Source organism: Chanodichthys erythropterus, chromosome 13 (assembly GCF_024489055.1).
Source record: "Chanodichthys erythropterus isolate Z2021 chromosome 13, ASM2448905v1, whole genome shotgun sequence".
Taxonomy (NCBI): domain Eukaryota; kingdom Metazoa; phylum Chordata; class Actinopteri; order Cypriniformes; family Xenocyprididae; genus Chanodichthys; species Chanodichthys erythropterus.
This window is the reverse complement of record NC_090233.1, coordinates 33,663,109-33,690,206: the sequence shown is the minus strand read 5'-3', so window position 1 is coordinate 33,690,206 and position 27,098 is coordinate 33,663,109. Positions and strand designations below refer to the sequence as shown.

The following is a 27,098-nucleotide window of genomic DNA, read 5'->3' as shown; positions in this document are numbered from 1 at the left end:
CTGGCCATGGGAAATTTATCACAGCCTATTAGAAAATAAGCTAAAAACATAACAAACGGACATGGCAACACTGACAGACTAGGACAGACGTAAGGCTTCTAATCAATATTCGCTGATCCTATTGGCTGTCTTCAGACTGATCTGACCAATCACAGTTGATTTCTTTACCACGCTTAACGTGGGAATAGAGTGATCTTCTTGAAAGCACATACAGTAGCACACCGTTCAAGGTTAGTGTGTGTATTTTTATCTATTTCTACATGATATTTCATTTACTTTATGTGGCTAGCGACGTTTTCATTATTTCGACTGTCTAACGGATGACATTATCGCGATTTCTGAAAAGTGATTGTATATTTTAACTACACAGTTCTTATGAGCTAGAGTTAAAACACAATATGTGAACTATAACATTGAAGATTTTGAAAATAAAACACTGTAACAAAGAGCAATGCAATAATAATGTAGAGAAAATTATTATTATTTTTGTTGTTTGCAGTGGGTGAATGGGAATATTTGTGTATATGTCCCTGTGTGTTTGTGGGTGTGTTGTGTGTACTTGCTGTTTTTGATAAATATATGATTGTGTGCATATAGCATCAGGGCATCAGTGTGTGTGTGTGTTGCAGTGTATGCACTCATTTCACATTTGCTATTTCTGATTTTCACTAAAACTAATGAAAAACTGAATGACAGCTTATGATCACAACGTAGAAGACAAAATCAGAAAAAAAAATTGTGATGGTTATCAAACTTTAAAAATAATCCTGTTCTTCAGCTCTGAAAGATTTTCAAATTAACTTTGAAAATTATCACTTGATATTATTAAGATTATAATAGGTACAAGTTGATGATGAAATGAACATAGATCTTCAAAGTAAAAAAAAAAGGAGCTCCTCCTGTCTAGTTGGTTAGCCATGCCTGTCTTTTGTGATGCCTGAAGCACAATCAGATTAAGTTATGGATCATTCTTTCATTGAGATTGGTAGATCAGGGTCCAATCAGTCACCAGGCGGTACTTATATTCTAAAAACATAAAGTCTTATTTGTTTAAACCAAAATCCATATGATGTCCATTCCAATGGACGCAGGGTCTGAAGGGGTTAACTAGAATGCAGTGAGATGACCTACAAAAATATGTTAATGTTGTATCATTTTGTTGTCATTCTTCAAAGAATTCTTGGCAGTATTCATACTAACTACCAACATACAAATGCACATGGAGCATCTCCTGCTCTGCTGTTAACTCATTTGTAATTTATTTAAATCAGTTTCTGCCCAAAAAACATAATTGCTACAGTTTTTTTACTACTGTACAATCACAGTCAATGTATATGGGATCTCACCCAAAGAAGGACGAAATGCATTTTCATTGAAATAACAGCAATTTAATAACAAAAAAATGATGAAATTGTGTAAAATGTATAGAAATAATGATGCGAGATTGTGCGAAATGTACTTAAATTACAGGAATAATGTTATGAAGTTGTTTAAAATATAATTTTTTAAACAGGTTACTGCTGCAGATAAATCACTCTTAAATGGGGGTGCTGTCGGCGCTGACGCGGGGGCTCCTGAGAGGAGCGGACAGAATGGCAGAGTTCACGAGCAAGCGCGGGCCCAGGACATTCTACAAGAGCAGAGGCGCCAGACCCACTGGAGTCCTCACTTCCAGCAGAAAGTTCATACCTGTACAGGCCATGATACCACAGTTTGTGGTGCCTAATCTGGAAGGCTTTAACCTGAAACCCTATGTGTCATACAAGACCCCAGCAGGGACTGAAGAGCCCATGACTCCAGAGAAGCTCTTCAGTCAGGTGGTGGCCCCACAGATCGAGAGAGACATTGAGGAAGGGGTTTTCAATGAGGAGAACCTTGAGAAATACGGATTGGAGAAAACACAGGATGGGAAGCTGTTCAAGCTGTATCCCAAGAACTTTGTTCGTTAGATGGACTTTTAGTGATTTGCATTGGACTGTAAACAAATGTGTGATGTTTTGTTAAAATTTTCCATGAACAGACGTCATTAAAGATTAAAACCATTTCATACTCGGCTCTTCATTAGAATATGATTGAAAAGTACTGGAATGAAAAATGTTCAGCCCTTAAAAAAAACTGATACGTTGCCAATGAATAATTCCTTAGAGCAGGGGGTTTAAACGGGCCTGGGGCTCTGTGGAAATGTTTACAGAAAAAGTGTAAAATAAATGTAAAAAATAAAAGAATAAAACCATAATAAAAAAAATACATGTAAAAGAATAAATACACTTTTGATTAAATAAAGTAACAAAATGAGGAAATAAAATACAGTGCTGTAACGATTAGAAAAAGAAAATGTAACGATGTAACTTAACAGAGACTAAATATTTTCCAAATATTTATAATATTACAGTGCAAGTAAAAACTATTAAATGCCTTTTAAATTTTAGGATGAAGGTCCTGTTGAATTTAAAAGATCTAAAACCGCTGTCTTCGGAAAAACTATTTTACAGAAGAAATAAATGTAGACACTTGTATTTTTAAATATGATTATGGTTTATTTGTTATAAAAGTCTTTGTTTAGTTCTCAATGTAAAACTAAATTTGGGCTAATACCTTTAGAAAAATGTTCTTTACATTTTCTAGCTAAAACATAGTCAGAAAATAACAATCAGTTGAAATACAGATATTCCAAAATTGCATATATTGAATACAAAGCAATACTGCAGATGTTCCAGCAGAACACTGCACTGAAATGAGCAGTTTCAAATAAGCTCATCTCAAAAGGGTTTTACAGCCCATCATAGCAACTGTGTTCAGGAAGAGGGTTCCGACGGCATCTTTTCTTTCTCTGGGCTCCAGTCCCATCTCCAAACGTGCATCATGTGGTCGTAGAAAGAGCAGGTAGCCATCAGGCAGGACAGAGACTGGGCATCTCTGTCAGGGCTGGTGAAGGGGTCTGGAACTGGACTTTTTTCAGGTAAAAGACAGGTATGGTCAGGTATGTATTGCCCCGAATCATCCTCCAAAGAGGTATCAAAGCTGGCAGTGGGCGATTCATACTGGATCCTGAGATGACCTGTGGACTGTGTGAGCCCAATGCTGGTTTGGGGAGGTTCTTGAGGAGAGGGGGGCATGGAGTTGCTTAGGGGGAGTCTGGACCAGTCTGCTCCATATGCTAAAGAGTTGTGTAGAATATAAGAGGCCAGAACAGGACATGGTGCATCTTGTCCCTCTACAAGTGTGGATATTAGGGAGAAACAAAAGTTACTGTGAAGAACTGTAAATTGCAATACTGTTAAAAAGTTTGAGGTTGGTAAGATTTTGTAATGTTTTTTAAAAGAATTTTCTTATGCTCACCAAGGCTGCATTTATTTGATCAGATATAGGAGTATTAGCACTAATAATGTGAAATATTATTACAATTTAAGATAACTTTTATTTTAATATATTTTATTCCTGAGATGACAAAGCTATTACTCCAGTCTTCAGTGTCACATGATAATTTCTTTCATAATTTCTTATAAATATCAAAGTTGAAAATGGTCGTGCTACTTAATATTTTTGTGGAAACCATGAGATATATATATATATTTTTTTAAGGGCTCTTTAGAAATATCTTTAAAAAAAAAAAAAAAAAAAAAAAAAAAAAAAAATCACTGACCCCAAACTTTTGAACGGTAGTGGACATATTTATCATTGATATTGAAAGCGGCAAGTAACAGTAATTCTTACCCATAGCTTTCTGGCAGTGGAGGATATGGAAATCATTATGCATACATGCAGCTAGCAGCAGGTGCTCTTGACTGGGGTGCCACTTGAGTCTCCACACGCCGCCACCCACTGCAGTCTCACTCAGAGGCTGCTTCATGTTCCTCTCGTCCCAGAGCAACACGTTCTCATCATAGCTACAAGAGGGACAAAAACATGTATACTGAAATATTGTGTTTTTGATGATTGCTTCAGCAGAAACTAAGGGAATAATCTCATTATCACAACAGACTCTTTTCATTTATTTTTATTTATTTATAATTAATGTTTTATATTTTCAGTTGCCTCCTACCTCCCGGTGGCTAGTATGTGTTCTCGATGGGGGTTACTGTGTATGCTGCATACTCCCATAGTGTGTCTGAGACAGGAGAGCAGTATTTATTCACCTTGACTGTGCATGAACGGCATTAAAACGGTCATAGAACATAATTAAGATGCTAAAAGTAATGTTGGTGGATGAAAAATCATAGCTACTGTCTTACCTCTTGCTGGTGAAGGTGGGGGAAGACGGACTCATTCTCAGATCCCAGCCCTTTAGTTTGCAGTCATCACCACCTGAGACAGCAAATATACAAAGTAATGGGACCTTATTATATAGTAAAGTGTTACCCATTAGTTAATGCATGAACATTAAAGGGATAGTTCACCCAAAAATGAAAATTTGATGTTTATCTGCTTACCCCCAGTGCATCCAAGATGTAGGTGACTTTTTTTCTTCAGTCGAATGCAAATTATGATTTTTAACTGCAACCGCTGCCGTCTGTCAGTCAAATAATAGCAGTAGATGGGAACTTCAACTATAACAGTAAATAAAACTTGCTTAGACAAATCAAAATTAAAACCTGCGGCTCGTGACGACACATTAATGTCCTAAGACACGAAACGATCGGTTTGTGCGAGAAACCGAACAGTATTTATATAATTTTTACATCTAATACACCACTATGTCCAACTTCGTTCAGCTTCCTGTTAGTGAGGTCAAAAACGCGTTCTGAAGACGGAAGTGATGTCTCGCCCATATACTTCAATGAGCGCGAGACATCACTTCCGTTGTCAGAGCGCGATCAGACCTCACTAGCCGGAAGCTGAACGAAGTTGGACATAGTGGTGTATTAGAGGTAAAAAATGATATAAATACTGTTTGGTTTCTCGCACAAACCGATCGTTTCGTGTCTTAGGACATCAATGTGCCGTCACGAGCCGCAGGGTTTAATTTGGATTTGTCTATGGAAGTTTTTTCGACTCTTATTGTTCAAGTTCCCAATCACTGCTATTATTTGACTGACAGACGGCAGCGGTTGCAGTTAAAAATCATAATTTGCGTTCGACTGAAGAAAAAAGTCATTTACATCTTGGATGCCCTGGGGGTAAGCAGATAAACATCAAATTTTCATTTTTGGGTGAACTATCCCTTTAAGTAACAATGAGCAGCACATTTAAGTATTTATTGATCTTTGTTAATGTTAGGCAGTAAAATAACTGTTCATTGTTAGTTCATATCAGCTCAGATCAATATTTCAGTTCTAGTCATTTTAGTACTTCAACTTATTTCAGTTAGTTGCCAAGGCAAAATTTTTAATTTAACATTTTTAGTTTAAGTTTTTCATCTAATATTTACACATTATTTCAGCTTTATATCAATTATCAAAAACAATTTAGTTTTAGTTATCAATAATAACACTAAAACAATGACGATACATGTAACAGCACCACAGTGACAACAGTTCCTTTTGCTTGCTCTTTTTCTTCATACCTGAATAAACAATCGGAGTATCCCAGTAACTAAACGCTGAGATCCAGGCTTCAAAGTCGTGAGCTTTCCACTGACACAAAGCAGTTAAACTGGCTTCCCCCAGAGACAGCACTGTGAGAGAGCCGTTTGAGTCACTGGACACCACACGCACATCGCTGCTAAAAAAAAGACAACAATAACTATTATATACAGAGACAAATGCAATGACAAATCACCAGTCCATCAATAATGAGCGCACCTTACCTCTCACCTCTCCCTGTGGACCAGTCTAAAGACAAGGCCAGTCTGTCAGGACCCAACTCTGCTCTCAACTCACACTCTAGACCACAGGTGCCCTGCTACTGAGGACACAGTCAAACAGGCAAAAGACACTTTATGAAGTAAAAACAATGATACAGCAATAAAACATCTTAACATGTCTAATGCCTACAATGTTAGGGGGACTAGGGTCCAAAGCTCCAAAGGGGCCGCAGGATGATTTCAATTATATATGCATTATTATAGTTATATAATAATATAAAATGTATAGTTCATTTTTAATTATTAATAATTTTGGTATTAATATTTAACTTTAATTATCATCTAACTGAATTAAAATGCTTTAAAAACAAAAATAAAGAAACTAAAATCATATCCCCCCTAATTTTTTAATATATGATTTAATAAATATAATATATTTACTATAATTAATTTTAATAATAATAATGTTATTTTAATATGTTTAATATTAATGGTAATTTTAATTATCTAATATAATTCAAATGTGTAAAAAACTAAATCAAGACACTGAAATCATATTTCCTTTTCCTCTCAATAAATTATTGTTTTTCACACAGGATATTTTCAACTTATAATGTGAATCATTTATTGTTGTTAAAGTGCTTGATAAGATGAACTTCTGGTTATGCATTTCCAACAACATTCCAGTGGCTGGATTTAACTTGAAATAATATTTGATGCCGTCAATACAGCTTAACTTTTATTATATCTATCACAGTCCTTGAATTTACATCTCCTCATGCAGCATGTGTTTGATTGGTCACCTGAGGCTCCATGAGCTTGTACAGCTGGATTTCTCCACTAGCAGTGGCCATACCCAACAATGGACGCTCTGATATTGGCACATGACACCTGAGGAATTCAAACATGGCTATAAGAATTTGATTCAGCATTCATGCCATTACTGGAGAGGCTGCTCACTGCAGAGCCATCGGTGGACCGAGAGGTCCAGTTCGCCATCTCTGGATGTAATTTGTGCTAGACAGATGTAATTTGGAGCAAAACGGTTCAACCACACCCTAACCCTACCCATAACTCTACCCCTCCACCCATTAGATCCAAAGAAGTGGAGTTGGACAAGGTCAAGCTCAACCTATGACGTCCAGAGAGCTAGAGCTGGACGTCATTTGGCTCTGCAGTGAGCACTACTTGGAGAACTGACCATCTGTCCAGACTACATACGGTGTGGATCCATGCCATCACAAACAATATGCATATTTTATACACAGAATAATTATACAAAATTCAATACAATATACACATAGAGTGTGTAATAGTGTAAGTTAAAAGTGAATTGTAGTGAGCAGAATGAATAGTGAGACTGACTGACCACTTGAGGTCGAGTATAGCAGGAGTGTCTATTCTCTGAGTCTCTGTCAGTGGAGGAATGAACGATGGTTGAGGATTACAGTGAAACAGATAAAGTCGACCGATTCTGTTCGGGGCAGTAGAGTCGTCTGCTGTCTGCTGTTAATAGAAAACACTGTTTAAATTTATAAGTGACCAGTTGATACAACTAAGATTACCACACACAAAATATAATTAAATAAAGCCGAAAGATATTTTGCATTACCTTATCATCGCCTTTTTGAAGTTGGTAAGTGCCACATGCCAGAACATGAGACCATTGTGGTAATGGGCACCACTCCACGGTATCAGCGCTTAACTCCGTGTCAAACACTTGCAGGGTTCGGGTTCGAGACTGCCAACCCATTGAAGCGGCTCGGCATAATATGAAGCAACTTAGAATTGATAACAGCTGTAAGTTAAGTGACCAAGAAATGACTGTACGCGTGCTGTCGGTCTATGATCCCTTCATACAGCACAGCAGACCAGCTGTCAGTCAATAATTTATTTAAATTTTATATCATTTTATACATTAAATTTACATTAAATTTAATAGCTTCATTTCAAATATAAGTTTCCAACTCATATACATTTTCGTGTAACTTCTCCTTTTATCGTTTTTAAGAGGTAAACAGGACGTGAATGGCTCAACAACTTCCGGGTGGCTGAAGTCTGACTGGCTGAGCGTTTAAATCGCGCCCTTGTTGTTTATGGTGAACAGTTCCTGGTTGAAAGCATGAAGTTTTCACTTTTTATGTGATTGTACGGTACACCAGTATGGATCAGAATAACTCCGAGTCAAAATCTGTCCTCTGCACATTGCTGGATAAAAACGATCAGTCCAAGTATGTGTTTTTTACGCAAAAGCGATCAGCAGGAGACATAAACATAGGGTGAGTTGATATGTGTGTGTAACGTTATATATCAAAACTGGAAATATAATAATAATAATAAAAAATCATTAATAAAATAACAGTTCTGTATATGTATATATATATATATATATATATATATATATATATATATATATATATATATATATATATATGCAGTGTTATTTTAATATTTAAATTTATATATATATATATATATATATATATATATATATATATATATATATATATATATATATATATATATATTTCCAGTTTTGATTTTAAGTTTTAATAATTTTAGTACTTACAACTATTTTTTCACTTAATATTTTCATCTAATAGTTATATTCTATTTTATTTCAGCTTTATTTCAATTACTGAAAATTATTTTGTAATAGTTTTAGCTTTAGGTAACCATAACACTGAATTACAAACTTGTTAATTTACTGAATATTTGACACAAATATCTTAAACCCTTAAATGTAAATATAATACAATTAAACAGACATTGTTACTTTATAACATAGAAAATATATACATATAGTATATATGGTATATAATTGCATATACTGTGATGTCCTTTCCTTTAGATTTACCAATGGTGAAGATGTTTGGAAAACTCATCTTTCAGAGGAGATTCTGTCCCAGCTTGTAAGTTTTTGTTGAGTCTTTCTATATGACGAATATTCCTCTTTTACAACAATAATACAAAGCTTTTTATTTCTTTGCAGTTTAAGAAGTTTGCATTAAAGTCCACAGAGGATTATACCTTCAAGCTCAAGTGAGGATCTATGAAGGCAACATGATGAGTAATTGATAGTCTGATTTCTTGGTTGGCAAGATCTTCTATCCTGACTGAGAACATCCTCTTGTGTATCTGGACAGATGTGCATGTAAGGCAGGCAGAGCATTTGTGAAGCTGCAGGAGGAGAGTGCTATGCTGCATTTAGGAGCTGAACCTACAGACCTCAGTCTGTCTCTTTCAAAACTCACCGACTCCGAGGGAAGGACAGAAGTCAAGGACCTGCTTTTTAAAATGGCTGACAGCCTGCAACAGCTAGAAAGTCAAGGCGAGCATAGATGCTTTCAATTATTATAACCACAATTTTTCAAAGTAATTAAACCCTGCAGCTAAATGTTTGATGTTTTTAATCATTTTTAGGTTCTTCATCTTCTTTAAGTCCAGTCAAGAGCACTCAGAAGAAGAGTTCTGGTAAGTTAAGGCAGTACTCTTTAAGCTTGTTAGTTGTCGAGTGGATTTTAATCAGTGGTTTTCAAACTTTTGATTTAAAAATGACGTAAATGGTTATATTAAAGGGTTAGTTCACCCAAAAATGAAAATATGTCATTTATAAATGTCATTTATTACTTACCTTCATGCCATTCCACACCCGTAAGACCTTCGTTAATCTTCGGAATGCAAATTAAGATATTTTTGTTGAAATCCGATGGCTCCGTGAGGCCTTCATAGGGAGCAATGACATTTCCTCTCTCAAGATCCATTAATGTACTAAAAACATATTTAAATCAGTTCATGTGAGTACAGTGGTTCAATCTTAATATTACAAAGGGACGAGAATATTTTTATTGTGTGCCACAAAAACGAAATAACGACCTATAGTGATGGCCGATTTCTAAACACTTCGGATCACGTGTCATGCCTCCAAAATGCTGAAATCACGTGACTTTGGCACTCCGAACCGCTGATTCGGCATGCTGATTCATTATACTCCGATGCTTTGATTTGAAATCGGCATCACTATATGTTATTTTGTTTTTTTGGTGCACCAAAAATATTCTTGTCACTTTATAATATTAAAGTTGAACCACTGTACTCACATGAACTGATTTAAATATGTTTTTAGTACCTTTATGGATCTTGAGAGAGGAAGTGTTCCTATGCAGGCCTCACGGAGCCATCGGATTTCAACAAAAATATCTTAATTTGTGTTCTGAAGATTAACAAAGGTCTTACCCTTATGCCGTTCCACACCCGTAAGTAATAATTGACATTATTTTAATTTTTGGGTGAACTAACCCTTTAACATAATCTTAAAAGTACACTATGTAACTTTTTTTTTTTTTTTTCAAAATTAAAAAAAAAAATTGATTCAATACATCATCAGCCCTTCTTCCAAATTGTTTTTGTCTTAGCCTGATTCACTATAGTAAGCATTTTAGTATTATATATATAAATAAATAAATATATATAAATATATAAATAAATATATAATGTATATAAATATAATAGAAGGACTACTTTTGAATATTATCTTGGGCAAAACCTTGGGAGTCAAAAATGTTGAATTACTGAAATTGTTTAAGCTCATTTAAAATTACATTTTCCTTTTTTTTTTTCCTTAAGAATATGAACCTAGAACACAGCACAAGGGTCCTATATTAGCAGTTAGAAAACGTCTTCCTGGGGATTCTCTCATCAACCCAGGAACAAAAAGGTGAACTTTTTTTTTTTAATTGAATTGACAGAATCCTAAATAAAAAAATCTGTGAATTTTTTTTTCTTCACCTTCTGTTCACTGATCATTTCTATCTATTTTACAGAAAGAAACCTGCAACAGGTGTGGCCTTTGATGATGGAGATGATGAATGATGTCAACGTGACCTCTGAAACGTGACCTTTTATTAAACATGAATTGTCCATTTTTAACTAACTCAACACTATCAGTTTTTAAAATATAACTTGCATTGCAATTACACCATGAACTGTTTTAAGTCATCATGCATCTATTTAAGGTTTTATACTTTCTTTATATGTTTTCCCTTTTTAAATTGCTAATAAAAATGGTATTTTTAAATGTGATCACTGAAATTTTCCTTTTATTCAAAAGACTCAATGTACAAATAAAAAAAAAAACTCAAAATCAATTTAACAATTTATTGATTTAATTATTCTCTTTTCTTTCTGTTAATATTAAAAACATCAGTTCACCCCAGTTAGCACAAGAGAATGGAAACAATAAAGGTAATTGAAAACAAGCTGAAAAGGTCCGGTCAATCTTGTTACAAGGGAATTCACCTGAACATATATGTATTACTGGATGAAAAAACGTTCATAAATATTGAATCATATTCACATGTACTGAAGTTACATTCCAAAGCACTTACTAGAAAGATAAAACTAAACCACCTCCTTTAACCATAATGCTATTTTATATGATACAGAACCACACTCATGTTTGCTGGTGTCTTAAATCACTGCACATGTTCATTTCCAAAGTGAAAAGCAGCTTGCACTGATCTTTAGTTAGGCTGTTGAGGTTCTCCGTTAGCAGGAAAAATTCTGAAGCGGCCCAGACGCCTTAATAATCAAAGTGAGACTATGATGTGTTCGTTAGGTCAGTTTTCACATAGCTGGTCACAATTAATTTACACATTTCAAAAACTATGCTTCATTTCCCTTTGGTCATCGTACATGAAACTGCACCGAAGGCTTCCTTATCCGTCTTTGCATTCCTATCTTTGAGGAGCTCAAAAATATTGACCATACTCTTTAACGCAGCAATGTCAGAAAAATAAGACACCGTTATGGTACTAAGTGCCGACAATTGTGCAAGATTCGGAGATTAAGCACGGTTAGACTGTCACATGGACATGGACATGAAGGAGAAGCATCATTTCATTTCAAATAAACAACATAATTGGCTAATTTCAGGTCAAAGAACAAAAAATTTACACTTGTATTACATTACAGTGCAAACAACAAAATCAAAACCTCCTGCTATTCAATAAACAAACATATTTCAAGGGTTCTCAAATACAATAATAAAGAACAATGACCTGATTTCGGTCTATCTGTAATAACAGTGACTCTAAGTTCACCTTTGGCTTCACAGTGATAGAGTGACACTTATTATGAACGTTTCAACGGACATCTGTATTACGCAGCTTTTAACAATTTGCGGTAACGCAACGTAAAAGACACCGGTTTCACTTACAATTTGTTTCAAAAAATGAGAAACCCCTGGTTCAGGAGACACTAAAGTCAGCACAAAACACTTATGCCGTTTACATTCAATTACAAGACCATAAACATCTCGATAGCAACGCTTGTTCGGTCCGGTTCGACTAAAGGCCTTTGAATCAGTCACGAGTCATTCACTATTGAATGTCCGCTGTAAAAACTTCAATGAAGGTGCACAGGTACATTTGCATTCTTCAACAAGAACAACGGGTCTGTTCAAAACATTTAAGCATAGTAAAATTTCTTCAACCCAACAACACAACAGGCTTGTCTTTTTATAGCATGCTCTCAATGCAGGAACAAATAAACAAACTAGGTCCGAGTAAAGAAAAATATGTATAATTACAACCGTTTCAACTGAACGTGAGGATAAACAGTCATAAAAAGAACAAGTTGCAAAGGCCGAACCCATTCCTTGAGGGATGATTATGTTATGACATCAACACTACAATTAAAACAATTTCAACGTGTGATCAGTTTAAAGATAGTACGACCATATTCAAATTTAAAGCGATACCAAAATAAACCATACGGCCGGTTTGTATCTACGAAATACATTCTCGTTAATTCCCATCCAGCAGGCTTGAATATGAAGTACAGTAATATACGTTTCCATAAACCATCATCTCCAGAACGCAGAAGGGGAGGCCGTGGACGAAGTACCTCACAGTACCGTTCTCTCTGGCCCGATCATGTTCAGGCCCAGACAGTCCATATCTCTGTTTAGAGTTCCCAGAAGAGCCGTTCTCTTGTTCCGCTAAGTGCAAATGGAAACAAGAACAACCCACTCGCTGGGCCAGAGAGATGGATCCTCTCCAGCGAGAAATAAAACACACAAATGTCTTTCACCATACAGACACGGGTCTGAACTTGAGGCTTATTTTTTTTACCATCTCTCCATCTGTGAGATTAACAGCTGTTTCAGCACAGAGTGTCTGTATTAAAGGACAACTGTACCTGTGAGAAGACAAAATAAAAATGATTACAGAGAAGTATTTTAAACAATGTAGTACAGTAGTCTTGGGACAAATAAAAAACATATGATTGATATGAATATTATTTCAAAGGCCCAACCAGAGTTACCTAACTGGTATATGGCTAGTACTGCCAGTGCAATTCTATTTGCCAACAAATTACTCTTTTGATTTGGTTCTTTTAATGAATCTGTCAAAAGTTAATGGTTTGAATCAGTCTAATGCAGTCCAGTCCCGCTCCTGGCCACTTTCCTGCAGAGCTTAGCCAAAGAACTTATACTGACAAGAAGTGAAACTCAGTAGAGCGTTCCATTGCAACAGCGGTGCCCATTTTGGGGTGAAAGCGACCTGGCACTCCACTGACAATATCAGCTGCTTTGTTAAAAAAAAAAAAAAAAAAAAAAGTACATTAAAGCTAAAATCCAACCTGAATGATGATAACAGAATAAAATACTATCACTAGTGATCATCAAATCCTTTTAAAGTTTATTTAACAGACTTTGTGTTTAAGTCTTCCACTTTTTTCACAAAACCTTTGCTCTCTAGAAACCCAGTCAGTTTGGGTTGAAATTATTTGAAGTTCAAGTATTAGCATTATAAACACTGAATTAATACAACATATGAAATTAAATTAAGGACTTGCATCAGAAAAATTGGGAATGTTGGACAATAACAGAATATAACAGCTTGATTTTTTTTGCAGTTTTTGCAGTGCTGTCTTATATAAATGTCTGTGAAAGCAAGAATATATATATATATATATATATATAAAAAAAACAGCCACTGTGGAATTAATATATTATTAAATTAATATATTAATATATGAAATTAATATATATATATTTATATATTAATATATATATAATTTTATATATATATTTTTTTTTTTTTTTTTTCAGACCTAGTGGAGTAATTTACTATATTACTCCACTCCACTCACAATGATGTTAACTTTATTCATTTTTAATTTACTATTAATAGTAAATATGTAAAGTTGCATAAAATGATGTCTACCTCGGATGTGTATGTTAATGCTTGGATTCCACAACTGATAACATAAAACATATGTTTTAGCTTAACTCTGCAGGACAGTGACCCTCCAGGACCGAGTTTGGACACCCCTGCTCTATCAAATTTCTCCCTGAATCTGTCAGAACATTACATAAACATCCAGTCAGTAAGTGATTCAGAAGTTAATGATAATGTATGGATAAAGACTCACAAAATAGTTTTAAATTGCAATAAACACTGTTTTACCTTACAAAAATACACTACTTTATTCTTCCATGTGTCTACAAAAGTTAATGTTAATATGTGAGATCAGTTAAACAGTTAATTAATTTCTTTCATACACTTCACTTTTTTTGACATTACAGCAGCCACAGTCTGATTCTGAATCCATAAGAAGCTCACCCGAATTGTTCTTTATGTCTCTATAAATCATAACCCAAGAAGACTGGTAATACGAGTAAAAGAGCAATAAGTCTTATGCAGACTATGCCAAGAATTTAAGATTTAATTGAATTGAATCTCATTAAATGAAATATATTTTTTATGTCCCAAGTCTTACCCTCTCTTCCTCAAAGCTGATCAATCCTTCGTCATCATCACTCTCAAGTTCATCTGGCTCTTCACTTACAAGAGCGTTGAGTTCTGTGTTAGCGGGACGAGGCCTGAGGATGCTTAGCAGCCGCTGCAGTGGTGACTGACCAGCACTAGATGGGGAACTTTCTTGCTGATCTAAGTTATCACTTTGCTTTTTTGCAAAGTTAACAAAGACCTAAGATAAGATAATAAGATATTACTACTTTTTCTTGTTACAGTATATGCAGCTTTTGGGTTAATATTGTACACATTTAATTCTTTTGCATCCATATAATGGATTTTGACCAGCTGTCAGTCAAAGAAACTACTGCTTAATTCACTTTCATTACTTCACTCTTTCTCTATTACTGTATCATTTCTCTGAGTTATACTTACGTTGTCCAGGGTTGTCTGGCTCACAGAATAATCCTCGATGCTCAGCACCTCTACCACCTGCTCCATTTTGCTAAAGACCTGAGCCAGAGAGATGTTCTCTGACTTCAGCTGGTACTGAATCTTGGTGTGGTGCCGCTCCTTATGTGAAGAAATATGCATAAGTTTACAATTTTTACTGCAAGCGAAGCAAGCTCAAAATATACACACATGTATGTTTAGATTGTCAGCATTGCACAAAAACACCTTGCAACTTTCTATAAATATGAAAACTCATTGTCTTATATATTACAATCCAAACTGATAACATAGAGCACGGGTGTCCAAACTTTTTAAAAAGGGGGCCAGATTCGATGTTGTGGACTCATCTGGAGGGCTGGTTCCTTATCTATTATATATATATATATATATATTACACATACACACACACACACACACACACACATATATATACATATTTATATTAGCCTACATGTACTACATGGTAAAAGTAAAAATATTGTTAGAATGGCTTTATGGTATTTAGTCTATAAAATAATTTAATATAATTATATATATATAATAATCATTTAATATATATATAAATACGAATGCACAAAACTGCAAGTTTATGACAAAAAATAGTCTGTAATTTGGCCCCCTTTTTACCTATTTAATACATGTCTACATTAAAAAAAATAAATAAAATGAGATATTAACCTACATTTCTGACAAAATACCACGGTTACAGTTAGTAAATCCATGATAATTGTTGGTTGAACAGTATTCTGACTGGATCGGCTCAGTGTTTCTCCTGATTTGCACGTTATTGTTGTTGATTAAAGGCTGTTGAAACAGCGCTGACTGAAACTAAATTAAATCACAGAGAGATTTGCAGCTTGTACATGAGACCTCTACGCCGAACTCGAACACTTCTCACTGGCTGTTTAGTGGTCGTGTGATCGAGACACTCAGCAAGTAAACACATTTGTGAGCTTGTGAGTCGCGCGCTGCGAATGTATTTTAATAATGCATTCGTTTCGCGTTGTTTCCCTGGCCTAAAATCTAGTACTGCCACCTTGTGTTGACATTGGGGAACTGCACGATTTGTAAATTATGCAAGGTGGGCTACAAGACAAGCTGCGGGCTATTTGAAATTCACCCCGGGACCCCCATGATATAGAGGTACTTGTACAGCCATCTGTTTTGGAGACATGTGAGCTGATGCATAGCAAATATGAAATATTGTGTGTGTGTGTGTGTGTGTGTGTGTATATATATATACACATATACATATACACACAGTATCTCACATAAGTGAGTAAACCCCACACATTTTAGTAAATATTTTATTGTATCTTTTCATGTGACAACACTGAAGAAATGACACTTTGCTACAATGTAAAGTAGTGAGTGTACAGCTTGAATAACAGTGTAAATTTACTGTCCCCTCAAAATAACTCAACACACAGCCATCAATGGCTAAACCGCTGGCCAAAAAAGTGAGTACACCCCTAAGTGAAAATGCCCAAATTGGGCCCAATTAGCCATTTTCTCTCTCTGATGTCATGTGACTCGTTAGTGTTACAAGGTCTCAGGTGTGAATGGGGAGCAGGTGTGTTAAATTTGGGGTTATCGCTCTCACTCTCTCATACTGGTCACTGGAAATTCAACATGGCACCTCATGGCAAAGAACTCTCTGAGGATCTGAAAAAAACAGTTGTTGCTCTACATAAAGATGGCGTAGGCTATAAGAAGATTGCCAAGACCCTGAAACTGAGCTGCAGCACGGTGGGCAAGACCATATAGCGGTTTAACAGGACAGGTTCCACTCAGAACAGGCCTCGCCATGGTCGACCAAAGAAGATGAGTGCATGTGCTCAGCGTCATATCCAGAGATTGTGTTTGGGAAATAGATGTATAAGTGCTGCCAGCATTGCTGCAGGGGTTTAAGGGGCGGGGGGTCAGCCTGTCAGTGCTCAGACCATACGCCGCACACTGCATCAAATGAGTCTGCATGGCTGTCATCCCAGAAGGAAGCCTCTTCTAAAGATGATGCACAAGAAAGCCCGCAAACAGTTTGCTGAAGACAAGCAGACTAAGGACATGGATTACTGGAACCATGTCCTGTGGTCTGATGAGACCAAGATAAACTTATTTGGTTCAGATAGTGTCAAGTGTGTGTGGCGGCAACCAGGTGAGGAGTACAAAGACAAGTGTGTCTTTCTTGCCTACAGTCAAGCATGGTGGTGGGAGTGTCATGGTCTGGGGCTGTATGAGTGCTGCCGGCACTAGGGAACTACAGTTCATTGAGGGAACCATGAATGCCAACATGTACTGTGACATACTGTAGCAGAGCATGATCCCCTTCCTTCGGAGACTGGGCCGCAGGGCAGTATTCCAACATGAATACGACCCCAAACACACCTCCAAGACGACCACTGCCTTGCTAAAGAATGTCTCCAGACCTAAACCCTACTGAACATCTGTGGGGCATCCTCAAACGGAAGGTGGAGGAGCGCAAGGTCTCTAACATCCACCAGCTCCGTGATGTCGTCATGGAGGAGTGGAAGAGGACTCCAGTAGCAACCTGTGAAGCTCTGGTGAACTCCATGACTGAGAAGGCTGTGCTGGAAATAATGGTGGCCACACAAAATATTGACACTTTGGGCCCAATTTGGACATTTTACTCACTTTTGTGGCCAGCGGTTTAGGCATTAATGGCTGTGTGTTGAGTTATTTTGAGGGGACAGCAAATTTACACTGCTATACAAGCTGTACACTCACTACTTTACATTGTAGCAAAGTGTCATTTCTTCAGTGTTGTCACATGAAAAGATATAATAAAATATTTACAAAAATGTGAGGGATGTATTATTTATTATTATTTTCTTAAAGTTTTATGCTTAAAATAAGGTACAAAAATCAACTTAATTCAAAATATACTATATATTCTGCCAAAAATACTTTGTATTTTCAGTACTGAATATTAATCCTTTGATGCACCTTTAGGACGGCCTCTGGAAAATTCCTGTTGAAAAACCTTATCACTTCCTTGACACTAGCGGTGGTCTTAGTGCGTACTGTTATCATGTATCCATCCCCAAATCTGAAACAAATAAAAAAAAAGAACAGTGTGCCTAAATGTATAAGTGCACTGCACTGCACTCATGAATCCCATATTTCAGTGGCTGAGTTTTCAAACCTGTTTTTGAGATGCTGGATGCTTCCCAAACACTTGAATCTGCCATTAACCATGATGCCCAGTCTAGTGCATAAGGCTTCACACTCCTCCATACTGCAAATAAACATATCAGTACATTACAGAGCGAAAGTTCACTGCTATTAAAATTAAGGTAACACATTAGTTAAGGGTCCAATTCTCACTGTTAACTAGTTGCTTATTAGCAGTGTTAGGGAAAGTTACTTTTAAAAGTAATGCATCACAATATTGTGTTACTCCCTAAAAAGGTAACTAACTGCGTTAGTTACATTTTTTTTAAAAAACTAATGCGTTATATTACTTTTGCGTTACTTTTTCTCACCTAGGCTGGGCTAGCTTGTTTGTTTTTTAATAACAACAAAAAAGTTTTATTTTTGGCAAATGTTAAGGCTCTTTCACACCAAAAGTGAAATGAGTAAGTCTCAGGCTGAAGGAAATGCATATTTACACCTGTACAGTAGAGGGCGCAGCTCAAACAAACCTTTCAGCTGTGCTGCCATTCTGGATCTCAGAAGAATAGAATACAGGAGGAGGAAGTTCAACACTCTTATTTCTAAATCTAATCTAAAGTAATTTTTGCTTATTAGTATGGTTGAATTGGATCATTGAAGGTCAGCAGCAAAGACACTGGTTAATAAAGTGAGATTAAATATATAAAGTACATGTGTAATTTAATATAGTTAATTATCACACGTTCGCATAAAATTTTGAGATTGTATTTCACTGTTTTTATTCATTTTGAGGAATACTGAATGTTTTCGTGCAAGTGAGATGAGTAAATGCATATTCACATTTAGTCTAGAACTACAATAACCATCATGTTCACACAGTGCACAACTTCTCTGCACTTTATTTCTTTCAACGAACAGAACAGGAGAGCTGTCAGTCAATAAATGTGAAAAAGTAACTTGTGTTACTTTACCTTTTCCAAGAAACTAGTAATCTGATTACATAAGTTACTTGTAATGCATTACCTCCAACACTGCTTATTAGCATGCATATCACTAGGATATTGGCTGTTTATTATACTTATAAAGCACATATTAATGCCTTATTCTGCATGACCGTATTCTACATCCCTTAATCCCAATACCTGAATTTAACAACTAACTTACTAACTATTGATAAGCAGTAATTGGGAGTTTATTGAGGCAAAATTCATAGATCTAAAAATCTAAATCTAAAGTGTGACCAAAATTAAATATAAAACCGAAAACAAAATTTCTATAGGTTACCACACCTGTGTGACGTCAACACTACAGAACGTCCTGTCTTTATGATGTCAAGAATGAGGTTCCATAAGAACCGACGAGCCTTTGGGTCCATACCTGTGGTGGGCTCATCCTGTAATGACAAACAAGGTCATGCTTAGACTTGCTTACAGTAATTAAACACAGCTCAGTTGTAATTAAGAAAATAATTTTTGCAGTGAGAGTAGAGAATGGTATGGGAAAAGTGACAGGCAGATCTAACCAGAAAGATGAGTGAGGGGTATCCAATCAAAGCAATAGCTGTAGAGAGTTTGCGTTTGTTGCCTCCACTGTAGGTGCCAGCAGGTTTGTCAGCATACTTGGACAACTCCAACTTCTCCAGAGCCCACTGAACCACCTTCAGGACACAAAGTGAGAGCGAATGAGAGAGAGAGTGAGATATGAAAAGATAGTAGGAAGAAAAAATGTGATAAGTACACATTAAACTTTAAACTGCAGTTAACAATTATAGATTAAGTGCTTTTTCAAACTGATTTAAAGAGAGCTTTCATGAGCTCTTATCCATACTTGACCATCACCGATAAGTGCATGACAACCATTTACAGAATGCTGTGACTACACAGAGCGTGTGTCTGTGTGCTCACCCGTTCCTCATCTTTCCAGTGGATGCCGCGGAGGCGTGTGTACAGCTCCAGATGTTCTCGAGCAGTCAGGTCATCAAACAGAGCGTCAAACTGTGGGCAGTAACCGATGCTCTGCTGCACTCGTAAAAGCTCCCGCAAGATACTGCAGGACAATGAAAGAAACATTCTGACCAAGCCATTTACATTAGTAGTACATATACAAACATCAAAAGAAAACATCAAAAAGCTTTAACCTATCTATCTATCCTACACTAATTAAGGTTTTTTTTTAATGTTTTTCAATTAAATTTCTTATACTCACCAAGGCTTATTTGATGAAAATACAGTAAAAACAGTAATATTGTGAAATATTACTACAATTTAAATTAAATGCTTTGTATTTGAATATATTTTAAAATCTAATTTATTTCTGTGATGGCAAAGCATTCTTCTTGTTTAAAAATTAAACAATATTTATTAGATGTTTATGCTTAAATATTTAACAAAAGGGTAAAACCGCTGTATAAACTTAATTCAAGATATATTCTGTCAAAAAATATCTTGTATTTTCAGTATTGAAAATTAATCAATAGTGCCGTTAGCATAGCAACATGCTAACATCAAAACCTCCTTAAAACAGGTCAATTAAAAAAAATTACTTGAAAAATATAAGTGTATAAGATAATAAGACTTGTTTGAATTAAGTTTAATTTTTCTTATTCCTGGGCAAATAGCTTTTTTTGTTTGTTTTAAACATAAATTATTGGTTTATGCTTAAAATATAACAAACAGAGTAAAAGAAAATCAACTTTTAAGTTATATTCTATATTCTTCCCCAAAAAATCTGCTATGACAGTCTGAATGTAGCACCTGTGTTCCTGGATAAAGGCTTCTCCCCCAGTTGTGCTCTCATCTCCTGTCAGCATTTTGAAGGTGGTGGTCTTTCCTGCTCCATTTACTCCCAGTAGCCCAAAGCATTCCCCAGGACGGACCCCCAGACACAAACGGTCCACTGCCAGGATCCGGCCCATCTTACGAGACTTGTACACCTGTAAGGAGATGCAGACTCTAAGAAGATCAGATCGATGGGTTCAGGTCTGATTAGACAGGGTTAAGAAAAAGTTTTTAAAATGTCATGGAGTGCCTGACCTTGGTTAGGTTGTCGATCTTCAGCATGTCACTGTCAGCATCTCCCCTCAGCACTCTTCGTCTCTCACAGGCCACATCAACATCATCGTCATCAACTGGCTGACTGCTGACAGGCACTCTCCTTCAGTGAGAAGAAAACAGTGACCTTTAGAACATTTTCCTTTTTAACTGTCAAAGACACAAACATTGTATACACACTCACTGGGCTTTCCTGAGGAAGTTGTACTGGCACAGAATTGTAATGAGAAAGCCAACGAAACCCTCAATGGTCATTGCCACCAGTCCCCGTGTCACAATGTCCCATTCAAATGGAGACTTCACCTTATCAAACTGGCCTGCAGGGAAAAGAAGGTATTTAACCATTTGAAAAGAGCAAAGAAAAGTCCTCAACAGTGCCCTGGGATGGGGAACGCACAAACACACCTATCTTGGCGTAATATTCATTGATATACTCATTGTAGGCCATCTCCATCAATCCATGACCAAGGTTATAGTTAGGAAAGATGAGAAAACAAGACTTCAGATAGCTGTTTACCAACTTCAGATCCTGTGATGTAAGAAAAAAACAAAACAAAACATATATTAGTGATAAAATGCTACATTGTTATATGATATTAAACATTATATATGATCGAAAGTCAAGAACACTGAGATGGGATGGACCAAATCCACTATTTAAGGGTGCGTTCACACTTGTAGTTTGGTTCATTTGGTCCGGACCAAAGCAGAAAAAAAACAAAAAAAAAAACAAAAAACATTTAGTCCTGGTCCGATTAGCGTTCAGATTGGCAATTTTATCACCGGACCAAAAGATACCGAACCCAAAGGCACAGGGATACATACACAATGTGATTGGTTGGATTTTATGACGTATTGAATATTTTGAGACGGAACTTACCGAACATCCAAAACAATGCTGTGTGCTGAGGTAAATTGGCTTGTTGTGTGTGTGTAGCGGTGCGTAGCCTGCATGTGATGGTATTTTGGCCAGCTGGAAACTCTTGAAGAGCTTATAAAATGTGTAAAGTAGTCAAAACACACAAACGATCTGCTGCGTGGAGATGCAAGTCTGATGCCTGTCACGGGCAAACTCGCGTCTATGACGAGAAATACCCACATGCGTGAGGATTCTGTCCATTTTAGGGTCTCGTCTTCCTGTTTTTGGTTCGGTTACATGTGTTTGGTCCGTGTTGCGTTCATATATCATTCAAACCGCACCAGAGTTCTTTGGAAGCGGACCGAGACCCATCTTTTCAGTGGTCTCGGTCCGCTTGTTTGATGCGCACCAGGGTTCGGATGTCAGCGTTCACATAATGTTCAAATGAACCGCACTAACCGAGCAATCGCACCAGGGTTCGTTTTAATCGAACCAAACATGACAATTGTGAACGCACCCTAAAGCCGGGCACACATTTAACAACAAGCTAAAACATTCTAAGACTGTGCCCAACACACAGCAATTGTTTCCTGCGACTGAAGCAGATTTAAATACTTACACATGGAATTTGAACACTGACTGTAATCGCAGACTGAACACAACTGGCTCTGACTGGATGCGTTTGAGCGTGATCAGTCATAAGTATCAATTTACATTCATAATTGGCCTTACAATCGTTAGATGCGTGCGCGGCTTAAGTGAGATCCAGACACTTCATCAAAATAATGAGCATGACATCACAATAATACTGTCACAGAAAAATGCCTAATTAAAAAAATCAAAAAAAAAAATCAAATCAAGTCTTGCTATTGCCTTTAAAAAGCAACAAGACACCAGATTATATACACAATATACCTGCCATGAATGATAAAAATTTATGATTCTAAACAATTGCTCTCTCTGATGTACCTTGTCATGCTCAAACAGCTGTAGGAGGAAAGTGGCCACCGTTGCTGTGATGCCAATGAACAGATTAATGACTATGAGGAAAACATAAGCAGTGCTGGGCACCTCAAACCAGAAAGAGGCTGGATACATGATGGGGGTTATAGACCAGCTAGAAAGAGAGAGTGAAATGTCACATTTTATGTGGGATTTTCAAGACCTGAATATAAATGACAAAACAATTTTCTTTTTATTGTCACTCCATGTCTGACAGAGTCTTCATGCAGAAAGAGCTTACCCATAAAGAAGGAAGAGAGAGATCACTGCTGGGAAATTTGTAGGTGACGTGTACGCAGGAAGGTCGAACACAAACAGAATTAGGACACAGCACGTGGCTGGAACCAAGTAGTTCAGCTAGCGAAGAAAGGACAAAAGAAAATTGTATGTAAACAATTTAGCCCTCAGGACTGTTCTTGTTTGTGAATAGACACCAAATCCACATAGTCTCTCATTCACCCTACCATGTCCCATATGTAGTTTGCTAGCCAGTAAGTGACAGGGTCACATCCGCTGACAAACTGCAGGTGTTTGGCCTTGGTGGATTTTTCTGCTACCAGGAAGACCACGAAGCTCGCTGGCACAAAGGACATTGCTACAATGATGAAGATGGCAATAACCACATCAGTGCCCTGGAGCCTAAAAGAGATGGAGAGCAGATATTAAATCAGAAAGAGCTTTTTAAAAGAGCTTTTCTGTAAAGGGCTGGCTCTCAACAAGAAACATATTGCCAACTGAAATAAAAGTACACGACATAAAGCCTTTTACAGTAATTAGTTAAGCACTGGTTTAAGACAAACCAGGGCAGCGTTTCCCAAAAGCATCGTAAGCTTATTGATCGTAGCTCCATTGAAACCAATGGAGCTACGATCAACTTATAGTTAAAAATTGTTTAAAAAAATGATTTATTAAAATTTAAATTGCATACAGCTCTATGTACAGTATATATATCCCTAAAATAGCTATTTAATGCTTTTTTACATTTTTAAATGCGTATTTGTATGAGTATACGTGTATGTATATTTTTGTTTGTTTGTTTGTTTGTTTAGAGAAAAGCCTTTCTAGGGACCTGAGATGTAAATTAGCATATACAGCATAAATCCTCTATGTACAATGCATATTTTTCAGCTCTTTGGCTGGAATCATTTTTTTTTTTTGTACTGTCCCTATTTAAAGTCACCATGAAATCAAAATTGACCTTTTTTTTTTTTAATATTGTATAGTCCCCCTGTAGTCAATAATTTTATCCCTTAAAACTTATCTTTGATCACCAAAATGACATATTTAAAAAACAATTCCAGTGAAAAAAAAATATTCATGCCTTAAAATAGCTTGAATGTAACCCTACACCCTTGCTTCATTTCATATATGTGGATCTATGAATATGATAATTAGCCCCACCTCCACTCACTCACACAAGCTCAGAGATCCACACGGTCAACTTACTGAGGTAAATGCGGCTGATTTTTACAACATCGGACACATAAATGGTAATTAATATGAATATCCTTTTGTTTGACCAACAACACATTATAAGCTGTTTGATAATGTAATGTTACACAAACCATGTTCCCATTCTCCATCTGAGTCAGACAGCTGGCTTCTAAAATTCTTAGAAATGCTTTGAACAACTCAAAACGTCAAGGGAGAATGTCATATAGTTAATCATAACATCATAATATACATCATATCCCTGCTATGTTGCTAAATCTACCCAATTTTTCATAACAGAAAAATCCCCTCTTGAAAATCCCCTGCTTCAGAGCGGTCATATTAAAAACACCACACAGACATAAAAACAACATTAAAAACTGGATTTTCACCACAGGAGGACTTTTGCTGTGCACATCATTATTTTCTTAAAATGCATGTGCCCTTGTGATCTTACTGGCATAAAGACGGGACAACCTGTCACTCACATGAGATCACAGCAACAGCACACCACAACGATCCAACAATCCAATCAATTCTCGATGGAGAATTGATCTCAAAATCAAGTCCCACCTTTTTTTTTTCTTGTTCGAGAAGCAGTTTTACTTGGATATACAGGTGCATCTCAATAAATTAGAATATCATGAAAAAGTTATTTTGTTCCCCCTGTAATTTAATTCAAAAAGTAACATTTAAATATATTCTAGATTTATTAGAGACAGTAAAATATTTCCAGACTTTTTTTGTTTTCATTTTGATGATTACAGCTTGCTTGCATCTCAAATTATTAGAATATTTAATTTCAAGTTCTATTAAATTACCATTCTCAGAGTATAAATACTGGGGTCAGTAATCCCAACAGCAGTCATGGGGAAGTCTGCTGACTTGACAGTTGTCCAAAAGGCGATCATCAAGACCCTCTACAATGAGGGTAAGCCACAGAGGGTCATTGCCGAAAGAGCTGGCTGTTTGCAGAGTGCTGTGCCAAAGCATATTCATGGAAAGCTGACTGGAAGGAAAAGGTGTGGTAGGAAAAGGAGTACAAATGAAAGGAATGACCGCAGGCTTGAGAAGATTGTCAGGCAAAGCCGATTTAAGAACTTAGGAGAGCTTCAAAAGGAGTGGACTGAAGCTGGAGTCAGTGCATTAAGAGCTACCACACACAGACGTCTTCAGGGGCTTCAACTGTCACATTCCACGTACCAAGCCACTTCTGAACCAAAGACAACGTCAGAAGCGTCTTACCTGGGCTAAGGAGAAAAATAACTGGACTGTTGCTCAGTGGTCCAAAGTCCTCTTTTCAGATGAAAGTAAATTTTGCATTTTATTTGGAAATCAAGGTCCCAGAGTCTGGAGGAAGAGTGGAGAGGCACAGAAACCATGTTGCTTGAAGTCCAGTGTGAAGTTTCCACAGTCAGTGATGATTTGAGCTGCCATGTCATCTGCTGGTGTTGGTCCACTGTGTTTTCTGAAGTCCACAGTCAACACAGTCATCTACCAGGAAATTTTAGAGCACTTCATGCTTCCTTCTGCTGACAAGCTTTATGGAGATGCTGATTTCATTTTCCATTTTCCAGGATATGGCACCTGCCCACACTGCCAAAGGTACCAAAAGCTGGTTCAATGACCATGGTGTTACTGTGCTTGATTGGCCAGCAAACTCGCCTGACCTGAACCCCATAGAGAATATATGGGGTATTGTCAAGAGGAAGATGAGAGCCACCAGACCCAACAATGCAGATGACCTGAAGGCCGCTATCAAAGCAACCTGGGCTTCCATTACACCTGAGCAGTGCCACAGGCTGATTGCCTCCATGCCACGCCAACCGAGTATTGAGTGCATAGAAATGAACATACTTTTCAGAAGCCTGACATTTCTGTTTAAAATATCTTTTCTTATTATTGATCTTATGAAGTATTCTAATTTATTGAGTGAATTGGTGGGTTTTTGTTAGATGTGAGCCAAAATCATCACAATTAAAAGAACCAAAGACTTAAAGTACTTCAGTCTGTGTGCATTGAATTTATTTAATACACGAGTTACACAATTTGATTTGAATTACTGAAATTTTCCACGACATTCTAATTTATTGAGATGCACCTGTACTTCACGATAGGAAAGAAAAGACTATTGCAACTTCCATTTCATGCCGACTTAAAATAAACCAATAATAATAAATAATCAATGAGTGTTTAAAGGGTTGGAACAGGAAGCAGAGAGGAGAGTAAGAGACTTACAGATAATCCAAAGAAAGACTGGCACTGGTTCTGTTCATGGGATGATTGGTCACTGTGATTCCTGTGAACGTGAGCATATACAGGATTTTCAGTGCATCTAAACAATCTTTATGACAAAAACCAACAGAATTAAGATGACTTAAAAAGAAGACAGTAAAACACGCACAATTATAGAGAAAGAAAATAGTCAATCAAAGTTTTCAATCACTGTTTCTACATAAACACTCCTAGCTAGTTAGCTTCAGCTAATTCAGCCGGTGAACTCACCGTATGCAGCAGGGTTTCCTTTACTACTGGGCAGATTGGCTCGGAGGATGGCATTGTTGAGGACATTTAGGTAAGTGGGCATACTGTGATATCCTTTGTTATTGTAAAGCACCTGCAAATCAATACAAAAACATTAAACCTATGATGAAATATTATTATAT

The 27,098-nt window shown here is 36.6% G+C and overlaps 4 protein-coding genes across 8 annotated transcripts in view; 2 read left to right on the top strand and 2 right to left on the bottom strand.

Moving 5' to 3' along the window:
• The first annotated feature begins 159 nt into the window (after window positions 1–159).
• On the top strand, window positions 160–2,192 carry mrpl41 (mitochondrial ribosomal protein L41). Its single transcript, XM_067407938.1, has 2 exons — window positions 160–230; window positions 1,514–2,192. Exon 2 carries the CDS (start codon window positions 1,542–1,544, stop codon window positions 1,947–1,949), a length of 408 nt encoding a protein of 135 aa, XP_067264039.1. The 5' UTR covers window positions 160–230; window positions 1,514–1,541; the 3' UTR covers window positions 1,950–2,192.
• A 340-nt stretch (window positions 2,193–2,532) lies between these two features.
• dph7 (diphthamide biosynthesis 7) lies at window positions 2,533–7,761 on the bottom strand. 3 transcript variants are annotated; one of them, XM_067406387.1, is made up of 9 exons: window positions 7,356–7,761; window positions 7,113–7,249; window positions 6,547–6,634; window positions 5,747–5,841; window positions 5,504–5,661; window positions 4,233–4,305; window positions 4,043–4,108; window positions 3,715–3,887; window positions 2,533–3,214 (listed from the first exon to the last, which is right to left on the bottom strand). In XM_067406387.1, exons 1-9 carry the CDS (start codon window positions 7,494–7,496, stop codon window positions 2,796–2,798), a joined length of 1,350 nt encoding a protein of 449 aa, XP_067262488.1. In that variant the 5' UTR covers window positions 7,497–7,761; the 3' UTR covers window positions 2,533–2,795. The 3 variants fall into 3 exon arrangements, with proteins under 3 accessions (XP_067262488.1, XP_067262489.1, XP_067262490.1); XM_067406388.1 differs by having other exon boundaries at window positions 5,504–5,658; XM_067406389.1 differs by having other exon boundaries at window positions 7,113–7,246.
• Window positions 7,762–7,890: 129 nt separating this feature from the next.
• paxx (PAXX non-homologous end joining factor) lies at window positions 7,891–10,867 on the top strand. Its single transcript, XM_067406390.1, has 7 exons — window positions 7,891–8,022; window positions 8,595–8,655; window positions 8,736–8,785; window positions 8,890–9,074; window positions 9,167–9,217; window positions 10,370–10,460; window positions 10,567–10,867. Exons 1-7 carry the CDS (start codon window positions 7,907–7,909, stop codon window positions 10,613–10,615), a joined length of 603 nt encoding a protein of 200 aa, XP_067262491.1. The 5' UTR covers window positions 7,891–7,906; the 3' UTR covers window positions 10,616–10,867.
• A 51-nt stretch (window positions 10,868–10,918) lies between these two features.
• abca2 (ATP-binding cassette, sub-family A (ABC1), member 2) overlaps window positions 10,919–27,098 on the bottom strand; it is a 77,981-nt gene continuing 61,801 nt past the window's right edge. For 2 of the 3 annotated variants that reach the window (XM_067406384.1, XM_067406385.1), the window contains exons 33-49: window positions 26,938–27,049; window positions 26,671–26,731; window positions 23,466–23,640; window positions 23,243–23,358; window positions 22,969–23,116; window positions 21,546–21,669; window positions 21,325–21,457; window positions 21,123–21,243; window positions 20,844–21,022; window positions 19,995–20,136; window positions 19,613–19,747; window positions 19,380–19,483; window positions 18,122–18,214; window positions 17,923–18,025; window positions 14,941–15,078; window positions 14,531–14,740; window positions 10,919–12,943 (exon numbers count right to left, since the gene is read on the bottom strand). In XM_067406384.1, the coding sequence (XP_067262485.1) occupies window positions 12,908–12,943; window positions 14,531–14,740; window positions 14,941–15,078; window positions 17,923–18,025; window positions 18,122–18,214; window positions 19,380–19,483; window positions 19,613–19,747; window positions 19,995–20,136; window positions 20,844–21,022; window positions 21,123–21,243; window positions 21,325–21,457; window positions 21,546–21,669; window positions 22,969–23,116; window positions 23,243–23,358; window positions 23,466–23,640; window positions 26,671–26,731; window positions 26,938–27,049 (2,130 nt within the window). In that variant the 3' untranslated portion in view covers window positions 10,919–12,907. Of the gene's footprint in view, window positions 12,944–13,983; window positions 14,108–14,530; window positions 14,741–14,940; window positions 15,079–17,922; window positions 18,026–18,121; window positions 18,215–19,379; window positions 19,484–19,612; window positions 19,748–19,994; window positions 20,137–20,843; window positions 21,023–21,122; window positions 21,244–21,324; window positions 21,458–21,545; window positions 21,670–22,968; window positions 23,117–23,242; window positions 23,359–23,465; window positions 23,641–26,670; window positions 26,732–26,937; window positions 27,050–27,098 lie in introns of those variants that run through there. The other variant, XM_067406386.1, reaches the window with a different exon arrangement.

What these genes read in the sequence shown, in the direction of transcription:
- dph7 (XM_067406387.1), bottom strand. Translation starts at nt 7,496, where the DNA reads ATGGGTTGGCAGTCTCGAACCCGAACCCTGCAAGTGTTTGACACGGAG. An exon ending in GCTATACTCGACCTCAAGTG is followed by an intron (nt 6,635 to 7,112) that starts GTCAGTCAGTCT and finishes TGAATTCCTCAG; the next exon opens with GTGTCATGTGCCAATATCAG. An exon ending in TCCACAGGGAGAGGTGAGAG is followed by an intron (nt 5,662 to 5,746) that starts GTAAGGTGCGCT and finishes TCTTTTTTTTAG; the next exon opens with CAGCGATGTGCGTGTGGTGT.
- mrpl41 (XM_067407938.1), top strand. Translation starts at nt 1,542, where the DNA reads ATGGGGGTGCTGTCGGCGCTGACGCGGGGGCTCCTGAGAGGAGCGGAC.
- paxx (XM_067406390.1), top strand. Translation starts at nt 7,907, where the DNA reads ATGGATCAGAATAACTCCGAGTCAAAATCTGTCCTCTGCACATTGCTG. An exon ending in AGGAGATTCTGTCCCAGCTT is followed by an intron (nt 8,656 to 8,735) that starts GTAAGTTTTTGT and finishes ATTTCTTTGCAG; the next exon opens with TTTAAGAAGTTTGCATTAAA. An exon ending in GCAACAGCTAGAAAGTCAAG is followed by an intron (nt 9,075 to 9,166) that starts GCGAGCATAGAT and finishes AATCATTTTTAG; the next exon opens with GTTCTTCATCTTCTTTAAGT.